Source organism: Medicago sativa, chromosome 8 (genome assembly GCF_051527215.1).
Source record: "Medicago sativa cultivar Bolivia chromosome 8, Bolivia_mono, whole genome shotgun sequence".
Taxonomy (NCBI): domain Eukaryota; kingdom Viridiplantae; phylum Streptophyta; class Magnoliopsida; order Fabales; family Fabaceae; genus Medicago; species Medicago sativa.
In genome coordinates, this window is record NC_140756.1 from 26,263,180 (window position 1) to 26,280,830 (window position 17,651).

Here is a 17,651-nt window from a genome sequence, read left to right on the forward strand (position 1 = left end):
TGGCTGGAATAGATGTGGCTGGTTGTTCCTGTGCAGCCATCATAGTGGACATAGCGTCATGAGCCTTAGCCAAGTCTTCTCTCATAGCAGCCAGTTCGGCACGGAGCTGAGCATTTTCTTCTTCAAAGTTAGCCATCATTCTTCTCTTGTGAAATCTTGTTTGATGAACTCTATCTGGCTGATAAACTTTGCGAACACGAGCCACTTTTCAGACTGCGGCGGACAAAACCAGGAGGCAATGAGCACGAGAGAAGCTTTTTGTGACCAATGAATGATGCACATGATGCATGATATGCAAATGCGAAAAGACTCTTTTTTGTCAGAAGACTTTGTCAAAGTGGTTGTGAACATCACGGAGAAACACGGTTTTATTTGAAAATTTTGAGCAAAACTAAAAGTTTAGTTGAGATGGTATCACTTGGTGTTCACATCCGTGATGTTCAAAAGATGACTTGTCTAAGTCCTCCGATAAATGCATGGGAAAAAGTTTATGCATGTATGCATGTATGCATGAATGCATGATTATGTTCAAGTTCGGAGAAAACATGGTGGATTGAAGTTCAAAGTCGAGGAGTCATGGGTGGACACGGTGTCCGGTGAAACTAGGGCTTTAGGAAATAGTAACCGGGTTCTAAAAAGGTTCCCAAGTTGCAACCTCTCCGACGTATATCATGGTGTCACGAGACAACACTCGCTCCATGATTATCCGTGGAAGGTCTAACTTGAGTGTAGTATCGCGTGACGACTAAAACTCGAGACAACACTCGGTTTAGCCTCCGCACTACATCCTAAAAAATGGCCATGGATGGGTTCGGTTATCTACGGTTCATAGCGTCATAGAACAATTAGAAGCAAAGTGCCTAAACGCGACGACACGCGCCGACAACATCACCTCCAAAATGCCTTAGCTATGTGGGATTGATCGCATAATCCAAAACACGAGGCAACCCCCGGAATGAATTGTCGATTATATCCCTCCTAAATCCTAAGTTCACTCAGCCCGGGTGCAGGACTTTTGATATTCTCACCCCACACGTTTGCAAGAACTTAAACATTTATTCACATAGGAAAGCAAGTAAAAGAAACAAGTAAAAAGAGCGCAAGCGTGGAAATAAAGACTAGGCGTAACTCTCGAATCTCCCCAGTGAAGTCGCCAGCTGTTTTATCTTGGTTTTCGGGTGTCAAACATTGATTATATTTGAACCTTTTAAACCGGTGATATCTTATTTTTTCTTGGGAAGGGAAAAAGTAAGCAAAACCCTTGAGAATCGAGGTCCGGGAGTTGTTTTCGCTACGGGAAGGTGTTAGGCACCCATAACGACTATAGTATCCTATAGGAACCGTCTTTAATTTCTACGCGCGCGCTTTATTTTTAAATGCTATTTTGAAAGTGTTTATTTAAACCTAAGGTTTGCTAAATGAAGAATTGGAGGGAGGAGAATGTGTTTGAATTTTTATTTTATTTGAATTGAAGGAATTTTGTTCCTTGCCTACGTACCCGTTTAAGGGATCAAATCCACCGTAGTTCTCTTCCAAAAATGTTTTTGTTTTTGTTGGTTGATTTTAAGTTTGAAAATGGAGTTTGAAGAATAAGAGAGAGGCCTTAAAGGCATGAGAATTTATGAAAAGAATGAGGTTTGATTAGTCATTTTGCAAAAACAAGTCAAAGTATGATTAAAATTTATTGAAATTTGATTAAGAAAATGAAAAGGAAAATCAATGGGGTTTTGACCCCAAGGTTTATTGTAAAAAAGATTTGAGTGAAGTTTGTTCATATTTTTTGGAAAATTGGTTTTTCTAAGTGTAAATCCTATGCATTCATCTAAACATACAATCCTAAACATACATCTAAACATGCATATTCTAGCTATACATCTAAAGTGAGGTGTGTGCATGTGTCGGTGCTTGTGTCGGTGTACATCATTAGAGTCCATTGTCCTTTACATCATACCCTAGATACATTCTATGGCCTCTTTGCCAAGAAAATCAAAAGTGCATGAAGGAAAAATATTACAAAACTCCTAAGTGTTTACATTCTAACTTTGGTACAAATTAAATTGCAAGAAAGAAATAGAGATGAATATGGGATGAAATGGAGATGCTTATGAAATGATGAAACATGAAATGAAAGGAGTTAGTAGCACATGACAATATCAAAGAAAATAAAGCAAGAGAAACACTAGAACATAAAGGATAGAAAATGAGTGCAAACATGGCTAAAATTTGTTCATAGAATGCAAGAACCATATGACCTATAATTCTCACATTCCAATACATTTTTTAAAGATTTAGAATCAAGTCTTGGAATGGGAATTAAGGCAACATGATTTACTTGGCATTTTAAAACAAACTTTAAGCATATTTGCATTATTTATTACATAAGTAACTTGTAACCTAAGCAATTAACCAAGATTCACAATTATGCAACAATATCAAACACAAACAGTGGCTAAAACTCCCTCAAATCAAGTGGCATAGGTCACAAATATTCATCAAGCAATTGGGATTGAAATCAAGCAAAGTTTCATCCATTTTTAGCACAAAATATGACAAAAATAGCAAGAAAATTAACACCTTATTATTTTTAGCCAATTTTAACATGTGAAAATTATCACAAAATGCTACAAAAATATCAAGAAGCCTATATGAATTTTTTAGAAATTTTTTAAAGGTTTTTTGGGCTAAAAATTACAAGAAAATTGCTAGTTTTAACAAAAATAAGAAAAAAAAGCTTCAAATATTTTTCTCAGGCTTCAGCACGAAAAAATGTCACAAAAATGTTAAGAAAAATATCAAGAACACATATGAAAAATTCTAGGATTTTTTATGAAGAATTTTGGACAAACAAGGGTGTAAAAAACAAGATCCAGTGATGCACATAGCAAGAAAATTCAGAAAGAACGAAATCCAGCAGAGGATAAAAGGTCCAGGCCCAAACACCACATGAAATGGATCATCAGAACGCCTAAGGATCGTTGGATTGATCCACATGGATCAAATCCAAGATCCAGAGGCCACAAGGCGTGATGGTGCATGGGAGATAGGTACGCGCGCACGCACAGGATTGAACAGGGAGTATATAAGCGAAATTCAAAGGGAAAACCTTCATTTCCTATCTCCTTTCTCTCTCTAACCGATCTGCAACACTCTCTCCCTCTTTCTAAGCATGCTGATCGGAGAAGACGAAGTCAGGTGGTCCGGTGCGGTGGTCGGCCGGCCAAAGTGGCGGCGCCGCCGCACCAGAAGCTTAAACTTCCATTTTTCTTAAAATTTTTTAGACTAAACGATTCACCTTCGTCTTCTCTGCTCAAATCCGTGTTTAGAATTTCAAAAACGAATCTAACGAAGCCTAGATCTACACGTTTAACAAAAGTTCTTTTCACAAACAAACAATATGAACATGACATTGAACAGATCGGAGCATGTGAAAGCAAGTACCTCTGTTAAATCGGAGGCGAACAATCACGGCGGCGTTCTTGTTGGATTCGTCCACTTCTTCCCTTGCTCTGTGATCTTGCGGTGATGGATTTGTGGTGTAACTGATTCGATCTTGTTGAATCTGCTTCTTGTTGAGCTTGATCCTTTTCTTCTTCGCGTTCTCTGATCAATTTTCCTTCGACACCTCTTTTTGTCTTCTCAACCTCCTCTTTCTGTGATCACACAGAAATTCTGTGTTGGAATTGCAGAAAGAGGCAATTCGATGATGAAGATTCAATTGAATCTCTGAGAATTGCGAAGGAATTCGCTCAAATCTTCTTCGATTTCAATTCTGGTATGGCCGTAATTGATTTGTGTTGTTCGCGAATCTTGTTGAGTTTTGCTTCGAATTTTTTTGTGTTGTGATGAAATTGATCACGATTTGATGTGGTTTTTTGTGGATTTGGTGATAGTGTTCAGTGATGATGATTGTGTGTTGATGAGAGATTCGATTCTGGAAAAGTTTGTTATGGTTTTGTGTTATGAGGTTGAAGATGAATATTCATGATGAATGTTCATGAACGTTCATAATTTTCTGGCTTTTTGATCTTGAAATTGCAGAGAGAGAAAGTGGTTATTGCTTCTGGTGTGATTTGGCAGAATGAATCATCTATCGCCACATGGTGATGAGATGGCCCTTTATAGCTGACACAGTGTGCACTCTGGACAAATTAGGCACTGCCACGTGGACACAGGCTTGTAACAAACTTTGACCGCCTTGTAACTGCTTTGACTTTGGGATTTTTCTGCAAAATATGACAAACAAAGGGCCAAACTGCAAAAATAATAAAAAGACTAAAAGGGACTGAAATGCCATTATTGGAAATTTTGGACTAAAAAAAAATAAAACTAAAAAAAAAAAAAAAAAAAAAATTGGAATAAAAAATGGTAATTTGACTAAACGTAAAGTGAAACGACTAAAATTTGACAAAACGGACTAAAACGAACCAATGGCCTAAATGAGGTACTTTAAAGTAACCTCTCTCTGCTGAAATTTCGTGTGAAATGACCAAAATGCCCCTGGGGCTAAAACACTGAATGACTCAGATGCAATTTAAAAATGGATTTTTAACAAGACATTAAAGCAAGAACTTATACACATAAAATTAACAGACTCGGAGACAATTTTAAGGGTTTAAACAGAGCTTTGACACTTGAAAAGACTAAAATGCCCCTAGGGGCAAAACTGACTCAAAATGACTTCAAATGCAATTTTTAAAATGGATTTTGACATAGAATGAAACAGAGACTGATTCAAACTACTTGAAAGGACTCAAACAAAATTTTGAAAGACTGAGAGAAGTTTGACATAGGAAATGACTAAAATACCCTTGCATGTGAATTTTGCGAATAACATTGAAATAAAATGCAGAGAGAGATGCAATTGATCAGAGACATATCAAATGGCTTGAAATGCAAGATAAGAAGAAACAAGTATTTTTAGGTCCAAAATTAGGGTATAACACGTGGCACTGCCCAAAATCAACCACGCCGTCTCAAGGATAAAACAAGTTCAACTACAACTCTGCGATTAGTTACTGTTCGAGAATTACAACTCGAATATGGTATTAGACCACTCTTTTAATACTGAAACCAAGTAATTATGGTACTATGACCACTTTACTATAATATTATGATGTCAATATGGTATTTCAATCACTCAAATATGGTGTCACGACCATTTTAACTTCTCCAATAATTGAAGAATATAATTTTTAGATCATTCTTAATTTTTGAAGGAACATTAGACCTCAAAAGGGACCTTAAAAATACTATTTATTCCGAAGGGACATAGATTATTGAGGGACTATTCTCTTGATATATATTATACTGTATATGCATATTTCTCCACGATGGAAAAAATTATTAGACAAATGCACATGACATGATACCTAAACCTTAGAGATTTACTTTTCCCACCCTGTGGTTTTCCTCGCGCGCCCTTTTTTTTTTTCCAAAATACTCCTAGTCCGGATTATATAATCCAAACCCATTCCAGAATATAAATTTCGGATTTATTCGTGTATTTTGGCACTTCATCCATCCTGATGGATGATGATGTCAGTTATGAATATATTGATTCAGATTATATAATTCGAAAATTGTAGATAACTTCCGGATTATATAATCCGAAAAGTGTAAATCACCCCGTTGAAAGTCAACAAAAAGGGGTGGTGAACGATGGTTCCAGATTGTATAATGCGGAAAGTGATAAACCTGTCCGGATTATAAAATCCAGACTGCATCAGTACAGAGGCAGAAGCCATCTGTTTTGGCTGAGCCTCTGTTTTAGAGCTGATTCAGTCAATTTTTTTTTTTTGCCTTTGACCATATGCAAACCAAAAAATCAAATTATAACATCAAAATTAACAACACAATATAATTTTCAAACTTTAATAAAACATAATTATCCAAATGGTACATAACATAATTATCCAAAATATTCAAACATTAAAATTACATAAAATACTATCAGCCCCTAATAACTACACCCGTACCACCACCACCTCTGCCACCACCCCTGCAACCACCTCTGCCACCTCTGGCAACCCTGCCACCCTCAGTAGCTCCTCGACGACGGTAAACTTTCCCATCATGCACCTGTAACACCCCGTTTTCCCAACATATAAATAATATATTCATGTTATTTTTATGATTATGTTCATGATTATGCAAGAATGAATCCATGCAAGTTTATGTTTAAGAACAAGAGCACTAGCTGCTATAAGAAAAGTACGAGGCATGGAATAGAGCAAGACAAGTATGTAAACGATGAAGATCTTAGGTTTCCCCTAATCGTCCGGTTTAGAATCGTGCCATGATTATGTTATGCTTAAGCCTTGATACGTAGAGCGTATACTTGGCAATGCGGTTTTAGAGTTCCCCATCGACCGCCATGACACGTATAGGAAGTGAAGCCTATAACAAGTAAGATAAGCCTATGACGGGTCTAGTATGCACTACCGTCTAGGAATCATGACCACACACATATAATCAACCGTCAGGTTGTATTGTAGACACGTGGTGACCGTATGTTTCCCCTGAGGTTACCTATAGCCTAGGATTTAGGGGAACTCACTGAGACATTATGTCTCATCTCAATCCTTATTTGTTTCAGATAAACAAGTTGGATGGCAAGCTAGTAGCCGAATGGATGTTTCAACATGTGATCGTTCGTACCCGCAGCAGGAGGTCGTGGATTTCAAGGACATATTTATTATACTTTAGAAAAGATGAGTAGTATTTCTTTGTACGAACGCATGTTGTTGTAAATAATATTCATTCGAATGTTTATTGTTGTATATTTTAATGTATCCAGTATAAATAACACAATTTGTTGTATAAATATTCATTCGCATGTAATTTATGTTGTAAATTTTTAATGTATCCAATACTAATATTAACGCACGTGCTAGACTTTCTAGATACGTCTGGTATGGGTGTTACAGCATCATTATTGACATAATGTGTCCTGCTGTTACTTTGATAATATATTCTGTAATTTTAAAAATAATTAACTAAGATAATTTTCATGTTATATTTCAATGTTCAAAGACTGTGCAATTTTTCACCCAAATAAAAAAGACTTCAATTTAAATTTTCATCAAATATTTGATTAAATCTAGCCATATAAAATTCTTAACAAAATTTAGAAAAATATATAGCAAAATAACATAATAATAAAATTAGATTTTTGGAAAACATAAAATATTGTGTGTGTGTGCATAACCCATATAACCTTAATGTATACCATTTGATAGCAAATACAAATTAAATTACTCGATATTGGCATTAGTATTACCGAGAATATGGCATTCAATCAAGAGTTAGAAGCAATAACTCAAGCTTTCTCAGGTTCTCTATTTCTCAAGCAATAACCCATATAACCTTATTGTTTCTTGTTTTCTTTTGAGGGATTTGGCCTAGTCCCCCCTCTTGTAAACTTTTTCCCTTTTTTTTAATAAAATTTTTCTCTGAGATTGGCGGCATAGGATGGGGGTTCTGCTGGGTGCCAACCTAGTTGAGATGTCGTTGTTTCCCCTCGATGTCTGTCCTTTCTTCTGGCTTAGCAAAAAAAAAAATTATTATTACTATATATATATTTTCATTTTCAATATTGATTTTAATATTCATGCCCAATTGATGATATTTGATGAATTAATGGTGTAATTTTCAGGACATGGGGTGGATGAGAAATCATTGATAGCAGTATTGGGAAAATGGGATCCTTTCGAGAGAGAATCTTAAAGGAAGAAGACTTCACACTTTTTCATTGAAGATCATGAACGCCAATTTCAAAGGTGGAATGATCATCATTGTGTTCGCCTTCTCAAACATGAGTTTGTGCATTTTAAGGTAACATTTTTCTATTTGATTTGTTCTCTATTTAAAATTAAGAGATTGATTTTCACGGTCAGATGATGATGTTTTTCTTTTAACAGAAATGTTGAAGGTTTTTTTTTTGTTTTTTTATTATTTAAAATGGTAAATTTTTCTTGATTATATATATGAAGGATTTGAGCTAAAAATATACGATTACTTTTACTAAAACAATTATATACAAGGTTAAATATGTTTTTGATCCTTATACTAGCGGAAAGATGAGCACCCACTTACCCGTCTTTCCATTCTTTTTATTGAAATAACGCGTGTAGATTATCAATGATGTTTTATAAAAAATTTGCATGTAAATTGTAACATCCCGCTCGTCTGCTAATGGAAAGTTTATCTGACAAACGTATCCGAGGACTAAGAGTCATAGAAAACGAGTATGGTGAAGAATGTTATGTACGATGGAGGATATTATTAAGTGATATTAGTAAAGTATGGACTTATGTATCAGAGTCAATCGAACACGCTTAAGGCAAGGGCATAATGGTAATTGCTTGAAAAAGGGGTATTTAAGTGATTTTGGTTCAAAATCTCTCATTTGTGATTGCTCTTTCTCTCTCTAGGTTTTGAGAAGAGAATTCTCTCCTCCTTCTCTCTAACCCACGCCCTCCCTCTCCTCTTTTAATCATCCAATCTTCCTCTAAACATGATCAAGCAAGGGTTAAGGTGGTTTAGCAAGCAAGAAGCAAGTGGAGGAAAAGATTTAAGCATGGTTTTGGATGAAAGCTAAAGATTGAGAATGGATCAAAAGCTAGGGTTTGATGCTTGAAGCTTGAAGTTATGCAAGAAACATGTTTAGGTGAGTTCCATAGATAGTTTACCTACCTTTGGTTGTGTAAATTCATGTTAGAACGGATTGAATTATGTTTATGTGAGGTTTAGAACCCTAATGTTCTCTTGACCAATTCTTGTGATTTATATGTTAAAATTGCCATGAGATATGTTTAAATAAGTCTATGTATGTTGTTGGATGGATTTGGTGCATTACAGGGTCGAATTGGACGAGTTTTGGGTCGAAAATGGCGAAAACCCGCGGCCGGAACACGCGAAAACGCAGAATTCACAGCGCTGCGCCTGACCAAGGGCGCTAGGCGCCCACAAGTCAGGGAGCCAGCGCTAGGCGCCCTCCCTCTGGCGCCAGGCGCCCCAGACAGGACAACGTTCGCGTTGTTCTGCGCCCGGGTGCTTGGGGGCAGTCGCGTGGGGGTCCGTAGCGATCGTTTCGAAGTGTTCTTTCACTGTTTTTATTTATCTTTCTACTGGAACAAGTTTGGCTTTATCAAATCATGAAATTTGTAAACGGCTCGTAACTTGGGTTTATGGCATTTTCGGTCTTTAGAAAGTATTGAAAATTTGCACGCATCGTCAATTGATCCTTGCATCCTTAATCGTGGCAATCTTAGCATGTAACACGAGGGTGGCTCAAGAGAGCTTAAGTATGATGGGGTAGTAATAAGCTAAGAAAGGGAATGTATGTAGAGCCTCGGCTTAGCTAGTCGAGAACTAGTATGTTTAGCAAGAATCCCTAGAAAGATAAGACGCGAAGTGTAATCTCTTCGCACAAGAGCTAGTATGATTTAGCAAGTACGTAAGCCGTGGTTTGACTAGTTAGTCTCTTCACCATGATTAGGTATGTTTATGAACAAGTATAGGTTACCAATAATCGGATCGATCAAGGTTCCGAGGTAAACATGTATGTATGATTATGTTTGACTTATGCACGACAAGACTATGACTAGTAAGTGTAGGTGACATGTCTCTTGTTATCCACATCAGGGGGATACAAGGGGTTCTCATTATGAGAACGATTCAAGCCGTAAGGGACCCGCATGTCACTGAGTAACAAGACGTAGGTGCTCGTGTCTCTTGTTATCCACGCCAGGGGGATACGGGAGGTTCTCGACCTAAGGGGAACGGTTTAAGCCGCAAGGGACCCGCACGACACCGAGGGAGTCCGATGTACGTACATCGGTCGTGTATGGGATTGATTTCGGGGTTACTCCACCCGGGACTATCCGTAAAATGAACCAAGATAATAATATTTGTTCAACGCTAACACAAATGAACTTAGATACGTTTATGCAAGCTATGACTATGATTATGTTTAAGAATGTATTCATGTACGATATGTTAGGTATAAGAGCATGAGATGTTATAAGATAAGTTCAAGTTATGTATAGAACAAGTAAAGAAAGCTATGGCCGTGACGACCCTAGGTTTCCCTAATCGTCCGGATTAGAATCATGTCATGACTATGCTATGAAATTTATGTTTAGGCCTTGTGACGTAAAGCATACACTTGGTAATGCGGTTTAGGTTCCCTCAACCGCCATGACATGTATAAGTGAGAAGCCTAAAACAAGTGAGATATGACTATGACGGCCCTAGTATGCACTACCGTCTAAGTATGCATGTCCCCACACACGTATAATCAACCGTCAGGTTGTAATGTAGACATGTGGTGACCGTAGGTTTCCCCTTGAGGTTGCCTATAGCCTAGGATTAGGGGAACTCACTGAGACATTATGTCTCATCCCAATCCTTATTTGTTTCAGATAAGCAGGATGTTTATGCATGTTCGGAGCCGGATGGATATTACTTCAAGGGTTCGTTCGTGAAGCTGCAGGATGTTATGGACTTCAAGGATGTATTTTTACGTATGGATGAGTTGTATTGTATTATTATTTATACGAACGGAACTTGATGTAAATATTATTCATTCGAAGTTTTTTAATTGTTGTATATTTTAATGTATCCAGTACTAATATTAACGCACGTGCCAGACTTTCTAGATACGTCTGGTATGGGTGTTACATAAATTACTAACGATATTTTATATACTTTTTTTTATAAGCAAGGAATGTGGACAAACATCAAGCGGTATCATCGACATCCCAACTAGGTTGGCACCCCGAGACACCTCCATCCTATGCCACCACATTCAAAATAATTTATAAAAAAAAGGGGGAAAAATAATTACAAAAAGAGGGGGGACTAGGCCAAAACCCTCAAAAGGAAACAACAAAAACAAAACAAAAAAAAAGAAACAAAAACAAAAGACCCCGAAAAAAATAGTCAAGGAAATCTGTAATTCGGAAGCCCACATCTATCCCTAAAAAAATCAAGGACCACACCGGCGGGGAGAGTGTCTAACCAAATGGCACCAGTGATTGCATGACCCATATTTGCCAACTTATCTGCGCAACTGTTTCCTTCGCGAAAAATATGGGAATTTTGATATAAATTTAAACTATAAGTATAGATATTTGTGACTTTCAAATGTAACAAACTCAAAAAACCATATTTATCTTTTTTAATAACAACAATAATATAACAAATATAACAAAAATTCATATCTTTTTAATAACACCAACAATATAAACATTATTATAGAAAAATATTGTTTAAGGGTATAATTGAAATAACAAAAAAGTTAGCCCAAAATCCTTCCAAAGTCCCCCTGTTTTATTTATATATAGTATAGATGAAGGATGCGAGATAAGAATATTCTATGACTTTTACCAAAAGAAAGAAAGAATGTATTATGACATTTACAAAATAAAAAAGATATGTTTTTTGGTAGAATAAAAAAGGATATATGCTATTTTAATTTTTTTTAAACAGTCATTTAATTAGATCTGAGATTTGTTGAAATTATTTAAAAAATAATGTAATAAAGTTGTATTATTTAAAAGATAAAATGACTATGTTAAAGCAAATTTGACAAAAACTTTTTTTATTATAGTTTGATTTTACAATAGTTTTACACTATAGTTGATTGTCCTTAAACTTCAAATTAATTAATTACTAGACTTTTGACCCGTGCGTCACACGGGTTTTCTCCACTATAATAGAGACCAATAAATAATCTTTAACCCGTAAGATCATTGATATGGTAGAAAATATTTTCTTCAAAAAAAAGGCAAGAGAATAGAAATGAAATTGGTGTGCAATGCATTTTTTTTAGATGAAATTTGTTAGATTAAATAATTGCAAACCTAATAAAACAAATGAGCGGGAAAAAATTAGGTTAAGTTGCTCCAGACGTAACAAAATTAATAAATAAGGATGTGATGAAGTCAATCAAAAAATAATTAAATTGCAAGAGTACGTTACATTTTTTTTTTGAAGGACAAGAGTACGTTACATGTTTTTAACTATGATTCCCTTTAAAAAATGTTTTTAAATATTATTGTTACTTGTTAAGATAATTAATACTTGTGAAAATATAAAGTATCACCTTTGTGTCAAATATAAAGTATTTAACCATCATTTTATTTCCGGACATATCACCTTAATTTTATTTCCCTAATTTTATTTCCGGACATATCACCTTTGTGTCAAATATAAAGTATTTAACCATCATTTATGAATTACTACTTTATGATTTATTTTATACTCTCTCCGTTTCAAAATACATGTCGCAGACAACAACTACACACACATGTCAATACACAACTTTTACCATTAATATCCTTAATTATAAATAATAAAAAATTATAGAAATTTGATATTTTGAAAATATTCATCGAGACAAATCAAAAAACACCTTACATGCTAACATTTGTATTTATATATAAGTTAAAAAATATGGTCAATATAAGTTATATAAATAGTGTATATTGTAAAATTGCGACAAGAGATTGTTGTATAAAAAATGATCCCAGTTTAAAAAAAAATTAAAAAATTCAACCTAATGTGCCAAAGACTCTTAGTTGATCAGCATATGTCCACACATATTTGAAATGAAAAGCATGTGTTTCACGTATGCATTGAATAACCTGTAACGCCCACATGCAACACAGTGACCTGTCAATGTCAATGTCCTATCTCCTTTTATATATTTAAATTTAAATGGGTAGTGTTAACTTGTATCTCTAGAGTACTCATAATGGAGATCCTCAATTTTGAGGTTTTAAACAGGTCTCACATGAACATATTATTTTTTTTGATAATTTTTTTAATAATAGTATCTAATAGGTACTCAAACACTCCAATGAAGATCCTCTAACAAAATGTCTATTTGTGTCCCACCAATAACATTAAAAATTCAAGGTAAATTGCAATTAAAAAACAATAGTACAATGACAATAATTATTTTAAGCAAAAGTAATGTGAGGTCTACTTAAACATTGGGTCTTAAGTGAGACCATGAATCCTAGAAGACCTTAAAAAAAATATAAAGTATAACTCAAGCTTTCTGATTTTCTCTATTTCTCAACTTGTACCATATTAAATTATTATTACTACATATTTTCATTTTCAATTTTGATTTTAATATTCATTCCCAATTGATGATATTTGATGAATTAATGGTGTAATTTTCAGGACATGGGGTGGATGAGAAATCATTGATAGCAATATTGGGAAAATGGGATCCTTTTGAGAGAGAATCTTATAGGAAGAAGACATCACACTTTTTCATTGAAGATCATGAACGCCAATTTCAAAGGTGGAATGATCATTGTGTTCGTCTTCTCAAACGTGAGTTTGTGCATTTTAAGGTAACATTTTTCCATTTGATTTGTTCACTATTTAAAATTAAGAGATTGATTTTTACCAGGAATAGGAGGCAGTTAACTTTCAAGGAATAGTTGAATCGGCGGCATTTATTTGTCGAGGGTTATTACGATCTTTTATATGTGTGTTTCAACCTTCTTATGTGTGTGAACAACAATTTTCGATGAAGAGCTAGGTTGTAGGCCGTTAATGTTTTTGGCCCATTTGGCCTGATTTGTTATGTATACGCCTGTATAACACATATTTTTATATGCATCCTCCCTATAAAAAAATTGGTTGTTCTTAATAATGTGCCCAAAAAGCTTATTACCGAAGAAAGTTGTAATAAATTTTTGGGCCCTATGTTCCTTATGATGTTCCTCACTAATATTAAAAATATTGGTGATATTTATTATCCACGAAATTGAGATTATTTTCATAACAAAACAAATTATATTTTAGTTGAAAATGAGCTTACTAGAGAAATTAGTCTTAATCTCGTCTTTCAAAGATTCCAAAAAAATAAATTATATCAATATAGTAATGTCAAATTTCTTGAATTGATTGAAAGGATTGCAAATTTGAATATCATTCGAGACACATTCATAATTATGAAACCGATATGAGACGCATTTGGGGTTATGTGGCCCACTAAGCATTTTTTGTTTTGTTTTGTTGTTCTTGTTGTTAATAGCAGCATTTGACATACGATGTTTTTAGTTGCTAAAATATCAGTCTACTTCGCAAGTGTTATTGTTCTCTACTTCTACGGTATTTTATTTTGGTTTGGTGTCTATGAAGTGTTTGATTTATTTTCAGATGTTACCTAAAAAACATTTATTTGGTAATGAAAAGTTAAATAAAACAACGAAATGAAGAGCTAATAAAAACACCACAATGAGCTAAAAAAATTATGATGTATTAAGACCCGTAAAACTCTAGGAACGGTACTATATGTATTCATATCGCTTTCTTATTCTTTGGTGTTTTATTAATATACTCCTTCCGGTCACAATTATAAGCAAAATTTCACTTTTTAGATACAATGAATAATTAATGTATAATTAATGTATCTAGTCTTTATTATAAATTAGATACATTAATTATTCCATTTATCTTAAAAGTGAAGTTTTGCTTATAATAGTGACCGAAGAAGTATACTGTACTGTATATATGGAAAAAATTATTAGACAAAAGTATACTGTACTGTATATATGGAAAAAATTATTAGACAAATGCTGTCCACAAATGTTATTAGACAAGCCATGACATGATACCTAAACCTTATAAAAGGGCATCAATAGTTGGACATTAATTCGAACAAGCCCAACCACAACCAAAATCTAAACCAAGAAATTAAGTGTAGTCACTCCTCCAAATTCCAACTTTCACAATGTCTCATCTCATCACCGGTAACACTGTTGATCGATTCATTTTACGAGAATACATTGGCGTGAAACCATACCCAAAATCTTTTATATTCCCTGATATTGACTACAACGAAATCGATTTCCATGTCATTTTGGCCTTTGCCCATGAGACTTACAACGAAGATGGAAAAGGCACCGGAAAATTCTATCCCGATTGGGATCTTGATATCTGCGGTATACCACGTGTGCAGGATATCAAGCTCAAGTATCCCAAGGTCAAGGTGGTACTTAGCATTGGTGGTCGTGATATACAAAGTGTGCAGGATATCATCAAGCACAAGGATATTCCCCCTACTAAATATCCTTTCTCTCCTATTGAAAAAGAATCCTGGTGTGATAATGCCGTCGATTCGCTCAAAAAGATCATCCAAGACTACACGTTTGATGGCATTGATATTCTCTATGACAACATCAATACCAATGAAGAAGATTTCTCCAACTACGTTGGGGACGTTATAAAAAGACTCAAGGAAGAGGTAGGTATCAATGTGGTGTCCATTGCTCCATCCCATGAAACTAATGAACACTACAAGCTACTCTACAGGGACCACAGTGACGATATTAATTGGGTTAACTACCAATTCTACATGCAGCCTAACCCCACTGACGAGACTGACTTTGTAGACCTGATCTATGTTAGACTCGCAAGGGAATGTTACACTTTTGAAAAACTCCTAGTAGGAGCAAGCACCGATCCACGTGACGGACGTAATGTTCCACTTCCACTAGATGTCTTCGTTGCGAGTTGCTCCGATCTCATGAAGGTTCAACGCAGTGGCATTTTCATTTGGAATGCTAATGACTATGAGAAAATTGCACGAGATATCATAACCAAGGTTTCAAAAAACGGAACGTTACCGGGATTGCGGCCGTTACAAATCGGTATCGGCAGCCACCGTGACCGTTTTTGGACGTTTTCACGTTGAGAACAAAAATCACAGCAAAATCGCCGTTACGGCCGTTACGGAACGCCGTAACGCCGTTACGGCCGAGAAACGCCGTTACGGATCCGTTACAGACTTGAAACTTCAATAATTTGAAGGAATCAAATGTCAAATTAAAAAAAAAAGCACAAGAATACAAGAACAGGAGAAGAAGGAATCTGAATCTTATCTTTTGTACAGAAAAGTCAGGCATCTCAAATCTCAAATCTGAATCTTATCTTTTTTACACAAATCAATTACTTACTTCTCTTCTCTGGTGGTGGACTGGTAAACTAACAGACAAACAAACATGCTTCTCTTGTGTTGTTACTCTTCTAGTGTTGTGTGATTCTTTGTTACTTCCTGCTTGCGATTTGCGATTCTGGTGTTGCCGTTTCTTGCTTCTTGTTCGTTCTGTTCTTTGTTCGTTCTGCTTGCCCAGGTTTGCGATTCTGGTTTTTCTTTTTCTTTTTTTAGTGAATTGGGTTTTTTATCACTTGGTTGCCAATACACACACGTATGCACATCTTTACTCTTCATTCAATAATAATAAATTAATAATAATAATAATAATTAATAATTATTTTAGATGGTTTATTTGTTTATTCATATATTTATTTATTAAACTCAAAAGAAAAAGTGTGCATTCATCTCTTATTTAAGTTCAAGGTAATTTTAAATTGACACTCTTAATTTGAGTATTTAGAGGAAGTGGAAATAACAATGATGAAGGTGATAGTGGAAGTTATGATCCTGCACGTCGTTCTACCATGTGGTGACTAGTGGTGTAATCAATAAGTTTTTATTAGACTTTTTCAAATGTATTAGTAGGTTATTGTAATGTGAACTAAATGTAGTTAATTGATTATGGACTTTGTTTAAAGATATGCTATGAGTAGTTATTTATTAGTTAATTTCTTTTCAATCTATCAAGCATTCTATCTTTACTAAATGTAGTCTATTTTTATTATTATATTTACTTTAAACATGTTATAATTATGGAAAAAAGTATTAATCTAAGTTATTATACATTATATGATAATATAAATAGTTTTAATACGTTTTGTGAAACATTTTGATTAATTCACACCGCGAAGACCGTTATTTGTATCGCAACGTCCGTTACAGCCGAAACCGCGACAACCTTAACGCGACCGCGATCGCGACCGCGACCGTTATTTAGAACCTTGATCATAACAACTATCCCTCGTAATAATTAATTACCAGCTCTATGTAGCCGGTAATTAAACTTATCATATCCACTATCTCTATATGTTTAATTATTCGGGTCATTTATCAAACTAAGGGATAGCTACGCCGTTCCTTGCTGTAGTTTGATACATCTTCTAAATAAGACCCAAAAAAGCTTTGATTATTGCATGTGTGTGTTTTAATTTGTGTGTCGCACAGGTTACTTGTGCTCTATGTACGTTGTTTTAATAATGAATGAATGTTATTTTTATCTTTATTTTTTTATACTACTACTATATTGAGTCCCCTTTCATGAGTTAATAATTAGAAACAATTGAATATGGCTGACATTTCTTTATGATTTAAAATGAATCTCATTTCTATATATATAACACTTTACACATCAGTACATTAAGACCAATTATATATATTTATACTCCCTTTGTCCCAATTTAACTGAGCCCTTGGCAGGGCTCATTTCACACTTATTAAGAAAAAGTATACACCCTCCGGTCACTAATATAAGCAAAAATCTATTTTTTAGATACATTGTATGTGGTCTTTATTATATGTCACATACATCATTAATTGAATGTATCTAAAAAGTGGATTTTTGTTTATATTAGTGACTGGAGGGTGTATAAGTGAAAGAGAGAGAAAAATGGTTTTGAGTGCCCTTATCAACTATTGGTGCATTCTTCTTTATCATAAATGCAAAGTAGAATATATTGAATTAGGA

General features: G+C 34.8%; 1 protein-coding gene and 1 long non-coding RNA gene across 2 annotated transcripts; both read left to right on the forward strand.

The window, feature by feature from the left end:
* Positions 1–8,410: 8,410 nt before the first annotated feature.
* Positions 8,411–10,644, forward strand: LOC146897956 (uncharacterized). Its single transcript, XR_015023347.1, has 2 exons — positions 8,411–8,668; positions 10,425–10,644. It is a non-coding gene; the product is annotated as an uncharacterized LOC146897956 (long non-coding RNA).
* A 3,943-nt stretch (positions 10,645–14,587) lies between these two features.
* On the forward strand, positions 14,588–17,189 carry LOC146897957 (chitinase 2-like). Its single transcript, XM_085734424.1, has one exon. It carries the CDS (start codon positions 14,762–14,764, stop codon positions 15,722–15,724), a length of 963 nt encoding a protein of 320 aa, XP_085590550.1. The 5' UTR covers positions 14,588–14,761; the 3' UTR covers positions 15,725–17,189.
* Positions 17,190–17,651: the final 462 nt, after the last annotated feature.

What these genes read in the sequence shown, in the direction of transcription:
- LOC146897957 (XM_085734424.1), top strand. Translation starts at nt 14,762, where the DNA reads ATGTCTCATCTCATCACCGGTAACACTGTTGATCGATTCATTTTACGA.